The sequence below is a fragment of the Podarcis filfolensis genome, assembly GCF_964270895.1.
Source record: "Podarcis filfolensis genome assembly, chromosome: 1".
In the NCBI taxonomy this organism is placed as follows: Eukaryota; Metazoa; Chordata; class Lepidosauria; order Squamata; family Lacertidae; genus Podarcis; species Podarcis filfolensis.
This window is the reverse complement of record NC_139604.1, coordinates 30,440,446-30,455,673: the sequence shown is the minus strand read 5'-3', so window position 1 is coordinate 30,455,673 and position 15,228 is coordinate 30,440,446. Positions and strand designations below refer to the sequence as shown.

The window sequence follows — 15,228 nt, the reverse complement described above, 5'->3', positions numbered from 1 at the left end:
AACATGATCAGTGACGCTGCCTTTAGTTATCTGGCTAGGAGCAAAAATATAGATCGGAATTTATACGGCAGGTTTTTGGCCTGTTGTGTGGAAAGGCGAGGATGCAGATACCTATCGGAGTGCATTTTAATATCTGCTTTGTGTATGCCTCGCTGCGGTTTGCCGCACAACCTTAGATGCTCAATTTCTGTTGAAGCAGGAGAGCGGAGCACCTGTCTGTAATGTAAACTGATTTCGGCAGGGCTTGTGCAGCAATGCTCTGAGCTCATTGCATGCACTTTGAATTAATGCATTTTGTTTTGGAGATGAAGGCATGCAGTGCTAGGCATGTCTGCTTAGAATGAATCCCCACTGAGTTCAGTGAGGCTTGCTCCCAGGTAACTGGGTATTGGATTGCAGCCTAATTCTGTTTAATGTCTTTATTTTATAAACATTTTTCAATCCTTCTCATAAGAGACCAACACCAGCACTCCCAACAACGACTGGTTAGAGGCTTCTGGGGAGCATCTTTGATCTAAACCACTGGTTTTGTTGCTGCTCAAAACCTTGTATGCCACACTTTTGCCATCTAACAGTAACTGCACCTAATTTCTAGTACTGGCATTTACAGCTAACTTCATTGTGCAGCATCCATAGGAGGAGGCCAGCATGTGTTGAGCTGGTGATAGCCATGTACCGCTCACTCGAGGGATCAGTTCAGTTCAGGTTTGCCTTTTCGGTGCGCCACAGTTAACCTACATTTAAGTTGCTTTTTTTGTAGCTTGCCAAAAGTGGGCTGAAGGCAGCCTGTGGCAAATGGATGTGCACGGCTAGACACTAGGCGTGTGTTGAAATGGTTGCATAAGCCACAGTTTGTTAAGAAACACACACACACACCAATCCAGTCACCTGTCATTCCTCAGCTAGAGACAAATTATCTGTGACGCAACCCAATTCTTGCCAAAATGAAATCACAATAATAGGTAGAGTTATTCATAGTGTCTAGAAAATGCTTTCTGTATAACATGGAATATAAATATCATCATTATATTCTATCTTAAGTAGTGAGAGAGACCCAGCCACCCTCCTGAAAAACAAGTCTGGCGAATGGATTTTATTTTGAAAGTTTTAGCCTAACTTGTTTTTAAATATCTAATATTATCTAATAGTTTATGGAAATGAAATATAGTGTATCTAAAATTTAAATCTTAACATTTTAGGGAAACTGCTTAGAAGTTTTGTTGGTTAAGCGGTATATAAATCTTGTTAGTGGAGAGCGTTGGGGATGGCAAGGCACAAGGGCAATTGCAGGGCTTGAAATTTTGGCCCCAAACAAGAGTTCTGGCAAATTTTATTCTTGTATAGGAGAGCCAATGAGTTGGCATGGAAGAGTCACAGTATCAGTCTGTGGTGTGTCAAACTGATAAACTGACCGTGCTGGTCTTTGGGGAAATTAAATTTGTCAGGCAGTTGAAGTTACGTGCTTTAAACCAGAGACTTAGGTACTGTTTAATCATTTCCTTTTCACCTGTCTTTACAGAAATTCCATTCTCCACGCCTATCCAGTGCACTGATGAACAAGCAGATGACCTCTGTAATCCTTGGGTTAAAAAGGATCTAAACAGAGGTGCCCCACACTTCCCACCCACCACTCCAAGCGGGATGGGGCAGGATGAGGAAGAAAACTCTGTGGAGTCCCTTTCTCAGTTTAATGTCAAGTTCCCGCCCATAGACAACGATGCTGCTTTCTTGGAGAGCACCCCGGATGCTCCAAGAATCCCTTGCCTTGTGATGACTGAGAACATGCTCCCAGATCAGCCGTTTCATAGGGACCTTGGAGACCAGGACAAGAGCTACAGCGAGGTGAAGCGCAACATGTTTGAGGGCCATGGCACTGACTCAAGCACTTCAGCCGCACATAACCTGCCAGCCAAATCTTCAGCCGCCCACACAAACGCACTCGTTCAGAGTCCTTTGGACAGCCCTCTGTGTTTTCAAGTGCCTTATGCATACAACTTTGGAGCCACTGTCTTTCCAGATGAAGATATCCCTGAAATAAAACTTCCGTCTTTAGAAGATAACAAGAGCCCTGTTGGAGTCCCTCAGCAGGTATCTGCTGTTTCCCATTTCCTTTTGTGTTTACATATGATGGTGATGATTCTGTAAAGCTGTAAAACTGAGCAGGTAGCTGAACTTGCTCAACCTACTGTGTACCCGGTGCAATATTTATTATCCCATCAGTCCGCTGCTCTGATTCAAAGCGTTTGCATTAGCACAACGGCCTGATATCATTGTGCCACCACTGTAATGTCATAATTTGTGATATTGTGTTTAGACCGGCAGCCGGTATTCCCTATTCTAAGCCTTCCATCTGCTGATGCAGCATGCTTTGAAACTAAGCTGCAAGTTAATCTTTTTGGGCCTTCTAACTAGGGATATTTGAATGACTGAAGAGTATATTTAAGCTCGTGTCTTGTATGTAGACCCCAGGCCAAATGCCCACACAGGCAGTCTGTTGTACAAACCTCTCTTCCAGTCAGTGCAGGTTTTCTTGCTGTGCACCGGTTCCAGGCATTTCTGTGTGCACATTGTAGGTGCGTGTGCATAGTCATCTCTGGGATTGTAGAAAACAGGGAAGCTCTTTTTGTTTGGTTTTTTATTACATTTTTATTCTGCCTTTTCTCTATTTGTGCCTATATGTTTTTCTCCCACCCCTTTTATCATCTCATAGCTCAGTGCATGCAGGAGTTCGCAGATTTAGTCCCTGGCACCTCCCATTAAAAGAAGGTGATGGGAAAGACACATCTCTGCCCGGCAAACTGTACAGGGCTGCCAGTACAGGGCTATTTGGACAAATAGTCTGATCTAGTAGGAGCCTGATTCCTATGTTCCTAGCCCATTGTGGTAGCTTAGGCTGAGAAAGTGACCGAGAGTCAAGGCTGAATGGGGGCTTGAACTCAATGTATTCTCAGGCCATAACCTGTCGCTCTAACCATTGCACACTGCTTCTTCTCATCCATGCTTTGGGAGTCTGCTGTGGATTATGTGCACAGAGGATTTTTTTTTTTTAAAAAAAGCCCTTGCATATATCACACAACTGCTTTTTTAATATGGAGCGAGAAGCTGATGAAAGACACGTGCACGCACATTTCCGTGTTCCAGGGTCAGTTCTAAGTTGATAAATGTTCATGCTTCATATGTACAAAACCAATGTTTGTTTATTTTAGCTTTCTGCTGAATTTTTGTGTGCATGTAATCCTTCCACATTAGGCAGTTTTGTGAGCAGGCAATGTGTATGGCTTCAGTTCGGAAGTGACTCCGTCTTGGATTCCTCAAACCTCACCAAAAAAAGTTATTTGGCTACTTGCTATTCTCCCATCCATTTGTCTACTCCTTTCTTTCCACCCCGCACTGCAGGCTGCTTCTTCCCCTACCCCCAATTTTCTTATTTTCTTTCTCTCTCTCCTCCCTCATGGCACTGCCTCTCTAATGTTTAAGAAAAAGGGAGGTGGCCTCTCAAGATCTGTTGCTAGTGACAGATTGGACCTCCTTTGGGTTTTTTAGGCTGAAATCCTATACACACTTATAGGAAGTTAACCCCTTGGAACTTGGCAGGTTTAAACCCATGTGCTGCATCTGGTTTAAACCCATGTGAACTTATTTGATGGTGATCTGCCATTTTTGGCAGTCACAGAATGAGAGGATACAATTTGATCTGAAATGATCCATATTAAAACTGATAAGCATGCCCGTCATTTTTTGTAAATACCTCTTAAAAACTCTGCTGTGATCTGCTTAACATACTTACCGTGGCGTTACTGTCATCTAAATCGACTAACCCTGTTGAAAGCCGATGAATTAAAGTGCAAGCGTGCGCAGGTTTTAAGAGGCATATTGATCACACTGCGTAGTGTTAATGTAGTCATGAATTACAGTCACCACTTTTATGAGTAATGGATCCTTGCTACAAATTATTGAAGATTTAATGAGCTACACCTCTTACTTTTTCCCAAGTTCATTGTAGCATTCTTAATTTTAGACACATATGCCCAAATTCCTGAGTGTGCCTTCAGTCTATTACATCCTAAAATAATAATGATGACCTGCAGTTTGGTAATGCACTATTTATTATACATTCATACTAGTTTCCTTTTTCATCCTATATTAGGGCTCTAGATTTTGCATTTGAATTATTTGATGCCTGGATAGTTTTTGCTTTTGTCTTTACCGCACCAAATTCTGAGTTGGGCTGGATCAAAGCAAATGAAACTATTTCTTCTGTTACCACTGAGATTCCTGTGGTTTGTAAATCATCTGTTCGTTCTTCTTCCTCTTTTTCTCCATCATGTCTCCTGCTTGTTTTTTTAACTATTCATTTCTCAGTAGATGGCACTCTGCATTGTATATTAAAGCATGTGAAACAGCTGGTATGTGATTGCAAGTTGATAGAGAAGCATGCAGCTTTAAAAGTGCATAAGAATTGGTGTTGAACTGTCAGAATGTGCAGGGCGTGAGACTATAAAAATTCATATACTTGAAAAATAAGGAAAAGCTTACATTTTAAAATATAAGTGGCCTGTGCTATAATTTAGTAGTAGCCAGGAAGCCTTGATATTTTATGTGTCTACATTTGGAGAGACAACTGGTGACAGAAAATACTTCCGATATTGGTTCGTTGTATACAGGAAGGTCTTTGATTAAAGTTGTGCATTTTCTCTAATCACCTAGGCAAAAAAAAGCCACTGTTCCTTTAAAATCTTCTAAATTGACAGCTGCATAGATTTGCTAAACATTTTGTTACCTTTCTTGTTGCTTCCTAAATGTTTTCGTACCTTTATAGTTTAAGGGTGATTTTTTTTAACAGATGCAAAATCTCATCACTTCGAGTCCAGTTAGCAATAGGTTGCAGAAAGTTTCCATCATTTGAAAATGTGTGCTTAGCCCCCCCCCCCTTTTTTTATAGCAGCAGTAGGGAAAATGTGAAAAATGGAGTCACAAAATACTTGCTTAAAAATAAGGGTCCCAATTCACAAGGCATGTTAAAAGGGCTCTGTGCCTGTTACTGAGAGAGCTGCGATGATAGCCTCATGCTTGCCCATACGAACTGTAGAGCTGGCCTGAAAACCTTTGCAGGGTCTGATTTGAAATGTACTTTGTAAGACAGTGACAGCAATTCCTGATGGAGAACATAGCTTCACTTTCACACAAAGACAGCTTGGGTCAGCCCACCATCCTGTTTGCATGGTAAAAAATGGCCAGGTTGAAGACACATAAGTCCTTGTTCTATACTATTCACCATTGCTGACATCCTGATAGTGCCATCTTACTTGCCTGATATTCTCTCCCACCCCTCCTGTAGACAAGAGCTTTCTGTCATGCATTTAGTACATGCGTTAACAAATAACAACGAGGAGAGGAAACTTTAATGCAGTGTAATTGGCAACCGTAAGTCATTAGAGCTGTGGCTCTCAGCTGATGTAATAAATTTAGCTCTTCCTTGCAGACACTAAATATAAAAACTTGAGCCTGCTTCCTTAGTATATAGCAGTTTCTTAAACACCTGGATTGAAAACTGTAATACTGAAAACAGGAGTAGAGATTGAATTGAAGAATTAGGATTTTGATTCATCCCTTCATTCTGTGTCGTCTGGGGAGCTAGTCTAGCAAGCGGGGCTCCTGATTTTGAGACAAACAAACGTTAAGAGCATTTTCATCCATGTAAATGTGTGCACGTAGCTCCAGTTCAACACAACACTTCAACATTTGCACGAGTGTTATTTGGCAGGGGGAAGGTTGCATAGTTTAATTTATTTTGAGCTATAATTCATCTTTAGGACTGCAAGCGCCTGTAGCTTAGCTCACAAACTGAAAGCCATGTTTTTAAGTGCATGCTTTCTTCAGTATCTTAAAAATAAGCACCGGCATTGATTAATCCAATCAGTTCTCATGTTACCACAACTTCAGTCAGTTAAAAGGCATATAATTAATTGGTTCACACTTCTAACAATAACATTCTTGCAAATATTCATAGCCATACTTTTATTGGGTGGGATTACCAGCAGAGATCCAAAATAAAAATTACAGTAGCAGCTGAATGCCATCTACAATAAAATAATAAAAATCGTGAATAAATGTGTGTTAGGCAACAGCCCTGCAGTAGAACCTGCCTGAATCAAGCTCAAAACTCAGTGAGTAAAACACTTGCAAGCTAAGGCCCTCCAGCTGGTGTGAATTTGATCAAATATTTCAAATACAGCATGCATATTGTGGCCATCTAGTCATGACTCCTATTACAGTTATTAAAACTGCCAGTTTAAATCAAGGTGGAGTTGCAAATAAGTAATTAAAAGCACACTTCCGCAGTGATATTTAAAACATGCGTCAGTGCCTAGACAGGTTTCCGAAGCAATTTACACCAACAGAAAAGTAGACTGTTTGTTAGAACTTGGTGTAATTACACCTAATTAGCCTGTGTTCTTCGTGGATTGATGACTGACCAGAGTAAAAAGAAAAAAGGCCACAATAGAAATCTGCTAAGGCGTTGTGGTGTGGCCAGTATTAAATATTGTTTAGACAAAAAAATTACTCAGAGAAATTGTGAGTGCCCCCCCTTTTTTTTTAATAAACCACTTTGCTTCAGAATTTTTCAGATACTGGTACATATGAATGACATAGAGGCTTTGTATGCTCACACTCACATGTACATATGCACACGTTCACACATTAGATATATAAATTATATACATTTTATTTTTAAAAAGCCTTCTGAGCCCGAGTTGCTTGTTCCAGCTCCAAATCCAAGTTGCTTGTCTGCCCTCATAAGTTACATGATCAAAGTGATTGGTAAGGTATATTTTCTTGGTGTTTATTTTTAAAATGGGGGTACCACTTCAGTCGTAATGCTCATGTAATTTGAATATCGGTGCCCTGATATAAACATGCATTGAAATAGGAAAGTATAGTATATGCATTTATCAATCCACAATTATCAAGAATAAATGTTTTAGCTGATGAAAATATTGGCAAGATTTCATTCTAGGAGCATTCATTTGCTTTGTTTTTCTAAACACAAAGCACATTCTTTAGTCAAATGAAAGGCCGCATATTTAGATGTACGTAGCAGCAACATCAGCCATCCCTAGCTGGTGAAATATTTGTGTTCATAACTCTTTTTTTTTCTACCCTCTGCTTCTTACAGCCGCTCTGGGAGCCATATCACACTCAAGACAATGATGTATTGGCACTTCCTTCTGCAGACTCGGAACTTGATCAGACTGGAATATGTGAATTCTGTCAGAAAGTTTTTCCGCCATCTAGTACATCAGAGGACTTTCTGAGGCATCTGAATTCACACTTCAACTTGAAGTCCTAGTGTCACCGGAGTACAGATTTTTGTTGTTGTTGCTGCTGCTGTTGTTGTTGAAACCAGGTGTTGCTGTACTTTGATTCCAGCCCAACTGCGCATTGTAATTCCAGAGCTTTGCGCAACGTCTGTACCAGAACCGACCCGGAGCTGTGTTAATACGATTTAAGCCAATTTCAAATGCATAAAAGGAAAATAACTGCAATGCCACCAGCAAAGGCATATCTTCCTGAGAACAGGGGTTGGGAAGAACTGAAGATTGTGACTATCTGGTCGAGGGGGGGGGGAGAAGGACTTGACTTTGTAACTATAACACCATTGTGCCTTTGCTTTCACTTTTATTCACTGCAATCTTTTTGACCATCGAAACAAATATTTACTTTTGCCATCGTGAATGATACAGTACTGAACTCCAGCTAGAAACAGATGTGATGCAGTGCTTTCAGAGCAATTCAGCTCCCCCACCCGTGCACCAGGTTTGTAAGGGGGAGGGGGGGCTTTGGGAAGATGAATTAGTCAGAGGTGTCCAGAATGGAGCTTCACTTTCCACCTGGTTTAGAATTGCACCCTTAATTGTGTTCTTATTCTGTGCTGATCCTATCACATAGAAATGCATTTGCCATATGGGCTGGCTCATTTGCAGTTAGTGTTAGTGGCCCAGTGGCCCATCCTTCTTGGCTACTGGTCCTAAGTGTGCCAGTGCTCCACATAAATGGATCAGCGCCTTTAGTAAAGACATTAACCATGACTAGTGGCCATCAAGCAATTTTCTAGGAGGATGTTTGGAGCAGAATAAAAAGTTAGCTAGAGCAGGGCTTTGCTGTTTCGCTTTGTCCTTTTTCAGGATTGGTGAGTGGTCTCACATAGGTGATCTCACTTAAATTATATCACTGCTATAGTAACAAAACTGCCTCTGGGAATGCGGATTCCTGTTCCTGAAACATAAATTCCATTGTTTAAGGCTAGCATAGAATATTCAAACTGACCTATGGTGTCGTGTTTACCCCATAAATATTGGACTCGCACAATCAGTGTTTGTGTGTCTTCCAATCTAAAAAACAAAACAAAAAGTCCCTGTTGCAAAGGGAAGAAGATGGTGCCTAAACTGAAACAAATTCACCCTGTGATTTGTAAACTGTGTAAGCCAGGTCACTGACTTTGCGATGATGTGTAATCAAGCTCTTTAATTTTGGGTGTGGAGAAGGCAGTCTCACACAGGGAACCTGTTTCTATGTGGATTTCCCCATTCCCCTATCCGGTATAGTTGATAAGTATCAGTAGAGGATAATAGCATTTGCTTGCAATAAATGTTAACTTTGTGGAGAAAAGTGGTAGCGCGATAGCAGAGCATATTATTGGCATGCAGAAGACACCACTGTCAATCCCTGGCATTTCCTGATAGGGCTGAAAAACGTGGCAAATAAGTACTAGTCAGTACAAACAGTACTGAGTGTGGTATGGCTTGATATAAGGAAGCATCCTGTGTTCCTATACTTACCTTCCCAGGCATCTTGAGGGAAGCTAGGGATCCTAGGTCCATCCTTCACAAAGCCCCTAATTTCCCAGGCAGCTCTTTTGTATTTTCCTCGCCATTACCTTTACCCCTTCCTTATCCCCCTCTCCCAGCTTTAGGAAGCTGGAAGCATGCCTTAATTCCTGCCAATTGAGCAGGCAGAAATGGCTGCCAGTCTTGGTGTTGGTGGGCAGTGGGAGGACCTGAGGCCTCCAGAGTTGTCAGTAGATGAAGGGCCCAGGAGTTGCAGGGAGCAGCCGTAAGCCAGCAATAGAGCAGAGAACATCATCTGCCAGACAGTAGAGGCAATATTGGACTAGGCTTGTCAATGATCTGGCAATATAAGTAGTTAATGTCAGAACAGTAGATGGCCCTGTTTGCGTCAAAAAACATGTCTTGCCAGTTAAGTGGGACTGAGATGAACATTGTATAAGACTTTCATAATATATAATGAGTACACAAACATTTAGCTTTATTGGGGTATTGCATGGGGAGGTTTGTGGTGAGTGTTTTTAAAAAAACAAAACATTCCCATTTTAGAGGTGAAATAAGTTGTTAATTCTGAGTGTTTTATAGCCATCAGGCTTTACCTGAGACACTTCAAGCCCCCCCCCCCCCAACAGTATAATATTTTTCAACAAGCTGATCATGTTTGCAACGTGATAATCTTGGACTGTTGGGGGTTTTTTTTGTCCAGATGTAATAATTTTATATAGTTAGGAGTTTAAAAACTGTCTGTATATGCTGTTAATATCTAAATTTCTTCACTTTTCCCAAATGTTTAGTATTTACATAAAAGTCCCAATTTTGCAAATCGAAAGGATGGAGAAAACCCGGATGTCTTGCATAATTTTAACTCATTTGGATATATAGACATTTCTGTACAACTTTGGTTACGGCCTCTCATCTGTTTCTGAAAAACTGTTAACTGCCTTTGTGCTAAAATAAACTGCATTGTGCAGGGTTTTGGCTCTGGTGTGACCCAGAATGTGTGTTTGGTCTTACTCCGATAAAACTACCAGGCCAAGCCTTTTACAAATCCATGTATGACATAACACGTTCTGAGACTTTTCTTTAGACTTGCTTATGAATTGTGCTCTTCAGGGTGTACTCTGGAAAGAGAACGAACCAAATTTCTTGAAAAAGGGCCTTCATCTTGAATTTAAAAGTAGTAAGATGTGATGGCAGTATAATAAAGGGCTAACTGGATTATTTTTTTTTAAGTCATGTATTTTGCATTGCCTAGGTTTCTCTCTACACATATTCCCTTCCTATATTTCCTGTGAGCTGGCACATATCACTCTCTCTACATGAAGGAACAGAGCTGGCAGAAACAAGTGGGATAGCAGAATCCCCAGAAGTACTAAAAATGTTTTTCAAAAACACAGCATTAAAGGGGGGGATTCCCCATCCAAAACAAGAAAACAAATAGAAACAGGCCAGTAAGGTACTACAAACACTGAGAGTTAGGTAGAAAAAATGAAAATGGGCTGGAATGAGCTTGCTTGCTTTGGCCCCCTTACATCTTAAGTGTAGGGATGGGGAATCTGTGACCTTCTTGTTGGGACTCCTATTCCATCTGCTTGCCTAGTTCCCTTAGCTGGTGGAAATTGTATTTTAACAATTGAAGGGAGGGTCACAGGTTCCCTACCATCGGTTCTCAACCTGTGGGTCCCCAGATGTTGTTGGACTACAACTCCCATCATCCCTGAGCTGTGGCCTTGCTAGCTAGGGGTGATGGGAGTTGTAGTTCAACATCTGGGGACCCACAGGTTGAGAAAGGCTGGCTTAGATAGTATCCTGCAAGGCTGACTAGCTGAAGCTCTGTACTGGAGCTTTTCTGTTAGGGGTGAAACACTTGGTTGCATATCAGTTTCTAGAAGCTTTCACATTCCTTCTTCATCTTCCAGCTCTTAAGATACACCAACAGTCCAGTGTATGAAAGATCAAGGAAGGGCTGCAAAGCAGTTGACTTAATTTATATTTGAGAGGAAGTCAACATTGTGCTCTTCTGATCTTTCAGTCAGCATATTTCTCCATGCTGCAAAGAATGGTCCCCCCCCCCACACACATGTATTCTGGAGGGTTCTCCCCGCTGGAGCAGATTTGGAGGGGGAAAGACCCATTGCACTACTAGCAGGAACCCTTTTGCAGGCTTCCACCTGCACACTGCATTAGTTGAATCTGGGCCTCAAAGTATCCTCTGGCATCTCCCTTTCAGTTGAGTGAACTTGGTAGCGGATCTAACAAGCAAGCAAAGAATAAGTAAGCTTAGGCATCTTAAAATCAGATGCTATGAGGGTACAGCAGCTACTTCATCTTTAGCTTATACAAAATTCCATACAATGCAAATTTTGCATCTTTTTAGAATGCTGCATATTTAAATTTATGAATCGCTTCTCATGATAAAAAGTCGCTTAGAAATTTATAGCAGAAAGTAAAGTACAATAATAAAAATACGTAAGCATAATTAAGAACATAAGTAGATGGGGGGATTCAATCATTGGCATTACCCAAATGCCTGGGGAAAGTTGATACATTGCTCCAATTAGGTGCTGGTGGGCAAGTAAATTTGCACCCTGAGCACCCTCCAGTCTAACGCAACTTTTTGAGGGCGAATGACTATTTCTGCTACTGCTGCCAGCGGGGACATCTGCTTTATTATGCTCACCAGGGGAAGCGCAGGCAGTAGGAAACACTAATACTCCGAAAAAGAGGATTGAGCCCAACAGGGATACAAATTATTTTTTCAAGTAGTGGAGGAAAGCAGAGTGGGAGCGGCAGAGCCAAAAAAAGACATTTTGTCCCTGCTTTCTTCCACCTTCTCAAAGGTGCTGGTCTTCCTTTTTGCTCCCCACACCTCACAAGAGACATGTGCATCTTTTTAACCATAGTTGGACCCACAAAGCACACTTCAGGTGCCAGTGGATTTGAGCCTCCCAGAGCTGACTTAGGCTTCCCATCAGTGGGAGAGGAGAGACTGGTGCTGAGGTGAGGTTCCCACAACCGTGGCTGCTCCGTGCACAGGTCTTTCCTTTAGCATATATGTATTTATTGCATGTGTGAGCTCGCTCTCCCACACACACCTTTTCTCTCCCTCTCTCTGGCTACCTCGCCAGCTGCTTGTAGCTCCAGTAATTAGACTGTCACCGCTCGTTAGAGGAGCGAGGGAAACACACTTGTGACAGATTCCACTAGTTCATCGAGGGGGTGCGATCTTCGAAGGGAAATTTAGTACATTAATTTGAGGTCTCAGCTCTGTCCTTTTCTGGAGGTTCCCTCTGCAGTCTGTTTATTGCCACACTCAGCTTGGGCTTCTTTTTCCCCCTTCGCCTTCGGAGCCCGCCAATAAACTTTAGATTAGATTAAATCAGCCATTTGACATTTGCCAGGGGTTTGGTGCAGGGGCGCGCGGAGGCGCGGGCGCGCGCCTTTCTCTCCCCGCTTGTAGCGCCGCTCTGTCGACTAAAGGGGGCGCGCTGCGGAAAGCTGGCTCTCACTCTCTCCTTTGGCGCGCACAGGCCCAAGCCTTTCTCTTTCGACCCCCAGAACATGGAGAGGGAAGCTGAGCAGGGGGCGTAGGGTGGGGGTCATCACAATCACCACCACCACGACACCACAAAAGCCTGTTCCGCTACCCGAGTCGCCGAGGCTACCAGGCACAAGCAGCCGAGCGACACAGCTGCCCGCGCCACCTCAAAATACGCGCGCGCCCCGGAGGAGAAGCGCTTTTGTCGCCCTCCGACATCCTCTTCCCCTCCTCTTTCCTTACGATTCATGCAAGGTTAACTCAGCAGAGGAGGCTCAATCCAAATGGCAACTGGCGTTGCATTTATTTTACTTTTTTATTTATTTTTTATTATTTAAAAAAAGAAGAAAAGGGGAGGGGGGAACCTGAAGGAAAACGGGGGTGGGTGGGGGGGACGGAATCAGAAATAGGGAAAGAAAAGAGGAAAAAGCAGCAGGCTGATTACGAGGTGTCAAAACTGCCAGGAGCAAGAAGGTGATAGCAATCAGGGGTGAGAAGAGTGCGCCATTCGTGCGGGGCAGCTAATTATCCGTCTCATTTGAGGCAGCCGCGTTCGAGGCAGCCGCGTTCGCCTGCTGAACGGTGACAGATTGGCGCGGAGGAGAGGGGAGGTGTTAAAACAATGGAGCCGGGCTTGCGAGCGCTGCTGCATGCTAATCAGGACGGCCTCCTTCCTGCTTGCCTGCCTGCCTGCCTTTCCCTCCCTCGGCTCGCCGTGATCCCGCCTTCCCCTTCTTCTTCTTCTTCTTCTTCCCCGGCGCCACAGAGGGAAAAGCTCGTCGCAAACGCTGCCTTCACCCCCCCGCTCAGCAAACCCTCTCCCGCTTTGCACACCCCAGCGCACAGGCGCGCGCGCTCGTTTCCACGAATCGGGGGCGCAATCCTGACCCCCCTCCATAAAGCCATGCGGTGGGGGGGGGGAATCTCCCGCTGCCTTTAATAATCCCACCCCCTAATTACACGGGCGGGAGGGGGGCGCCGAGCGAGGGCGGCCGTGGCTGTGATCTTGCGCGGGCCAATTAGGCCAGCGTTCCACCGGCTGGCGCTCCGGGTTTCCCCTGTTCTTTCTTTCTTTGCTGCGGGGAGAAGGAGGGAAGGAAGGCTCCTTGCCATTGGTGTGGGGGGGGGGGAGGCGTTCCCTTCACTAGATCGGCCTTGATCCGACGGGCTTTCATTGTGGAACTTGGACCTACAGGCACACATGCATACCCACAAGCAAGGGTTCCAACTTGAATAAAATATGGGAGAAGGGGCAGGTGACAGGTCATCCCCAGTCCACATAATAGATCATAATTTGAATGACACATTATTTGAATGACAATGCTCATCAACTTTGTGGAGGCACAAATATTTTAGCGGGGGGGCGGGGCGAAGGGATCTCGGTCCCTAGGAGTTGGCTGCTATGCACACAGGCCATTGTAGAACCTGTGGTTTCGAAACTTGGAGTGCTGTCCATCAACTCTGCATAGGAACTGCGGAGGCCTTCTAAAGATAGTCTGCTCCTTTATATGGCCTTTGGCCTTGTTTGGGTCTTGTGCTGAGATCCTGTGCAGACTTACCTGAGGGACTTGTGTCTGAGTCGACCTACATTCATTGCTCTGCATGTCTAAATCGATGGGTGTTTATTTGGAAGTCCTATTTGGAAGTTCAAACAAGCACGTTTAGGGCTATTTTTATTGTTATTAATAATAATTTCTGTCCTGCTTTTCTGCTGGTGGACAATCCTTCCATCCTGCTTTTCAGCCAGCGTACACTCCTTCAAAGTGGGTTAAATAAATATCTCAGTTTAAAATACAATACAAATATAATTAGCAGCACTATTTCATATGCATTTCAGCCTAGGGCAATTTAAAAGCCAACAGCTTAGACGTTCAAGCTATATGCGTGTGTGTGACCCTTTTATCCTTCTTAAAAGTTAAATTCTGTGGATACTTGGGAATAATGCCCATTGAACTTATTAGGACTTACTTCTGAGTAAATATATATAAGGTTGCATTGTAAAAGTCCATTTTTGCTCGAAGTTAGGTTTCAGCAGAATTGGGCTACATCACTTTATTAGTAGAATGAGTAAAAAAAAATAAGGTATTTCTAAAGGAGTCAACAGCCTTGTCCCAATGGGTTACTAATCCCTTGTAGATGTTGCTGCTCAGACTACTTATTAAACCACTTAGTGACCCACTTTTAAGCAAGGAGTGGCAATACTTGGACCTGCAACCCATCATCAAGAGTTTCTAGTTATTTGACTTTTGTTAGTATTGACTCCCTTTTCTGGGGGAAAGGCAGGATATAAATAAATATTTTAATAATTAATAATAAAGCATGCTTGTTGTTATTTCTCCATTTCTTTTGACCTAGGAACCTCTATTCCCTACCTAATAATAATAAGTGCCTTTCTCTTACCACCGACTAGCCATTGTCCATCCTCAAAGTTTGCAGATGAGATCATGTTTCTTTAGCCTCCCTTCAGAAATTACAAACTGGTTTCCAGTATAAAATTTAAAAGCCCCAAATCTAGTGTAAGTAGTTGGAAGGTGCAGCCCTTAGTGACACTTAGGAAACCACAATTCCCTCTTATTTCTCATACACAAAGGTGAGTGTTGTTGTTTAAGTTGCCCAAAAGGCACCATCCATGCATGCCAAAGAGGGAGGTATCGATAGACTGGCATCCCCAAGCTTTGCACAAGAAGAAAAATATTTGGTAATGAAGCCCAAGTGTGTCCCCACCACACACACAAATGGTGTCCTGATGATGACACGAGTATATTCAGTGGCCATGGAACGCTGACGGTTGGGATGGGGATAAAAAGTTGGGAGAGAGCAGGAATGGAAAGCTGTATGATGGAG

At 43.1% G+C, this 15,228-nt stretch overlaps 1 protein-coding gene across 10 annotated transcripts in view; it reads left to right on the top strand.

Moving 5' to 3' along the window:
- The window catches only part of TANK (TRAF family member associated NFKB activator), a 36,102-nt gene extending 26,192 nt beyond the window's left edge, over positions 1–9,910 (top strand). For all 10 annotated transcript variants that reach the window (XM_083579437.1, XM_083579434.1, XM_083579440.1 and 7 more), the window contains 2 exons: positions 1,520–2,088; positions 7,178–9,910. In XM_083579437.1, coding sequence (XP_083435563.1) covers positions 1,520–2,088; positions 7,178–7,351 — 743 coding nt within the window. In that variant the 3' untranslated portion in view covers positions 7,352–9,910. The remainder of the gene's footprint in view (positions 1–1,519; positions 2,089–7,177) is intronic.
- Positions 9,911–15,228: the final 5,318 nt, after the last annotated feature.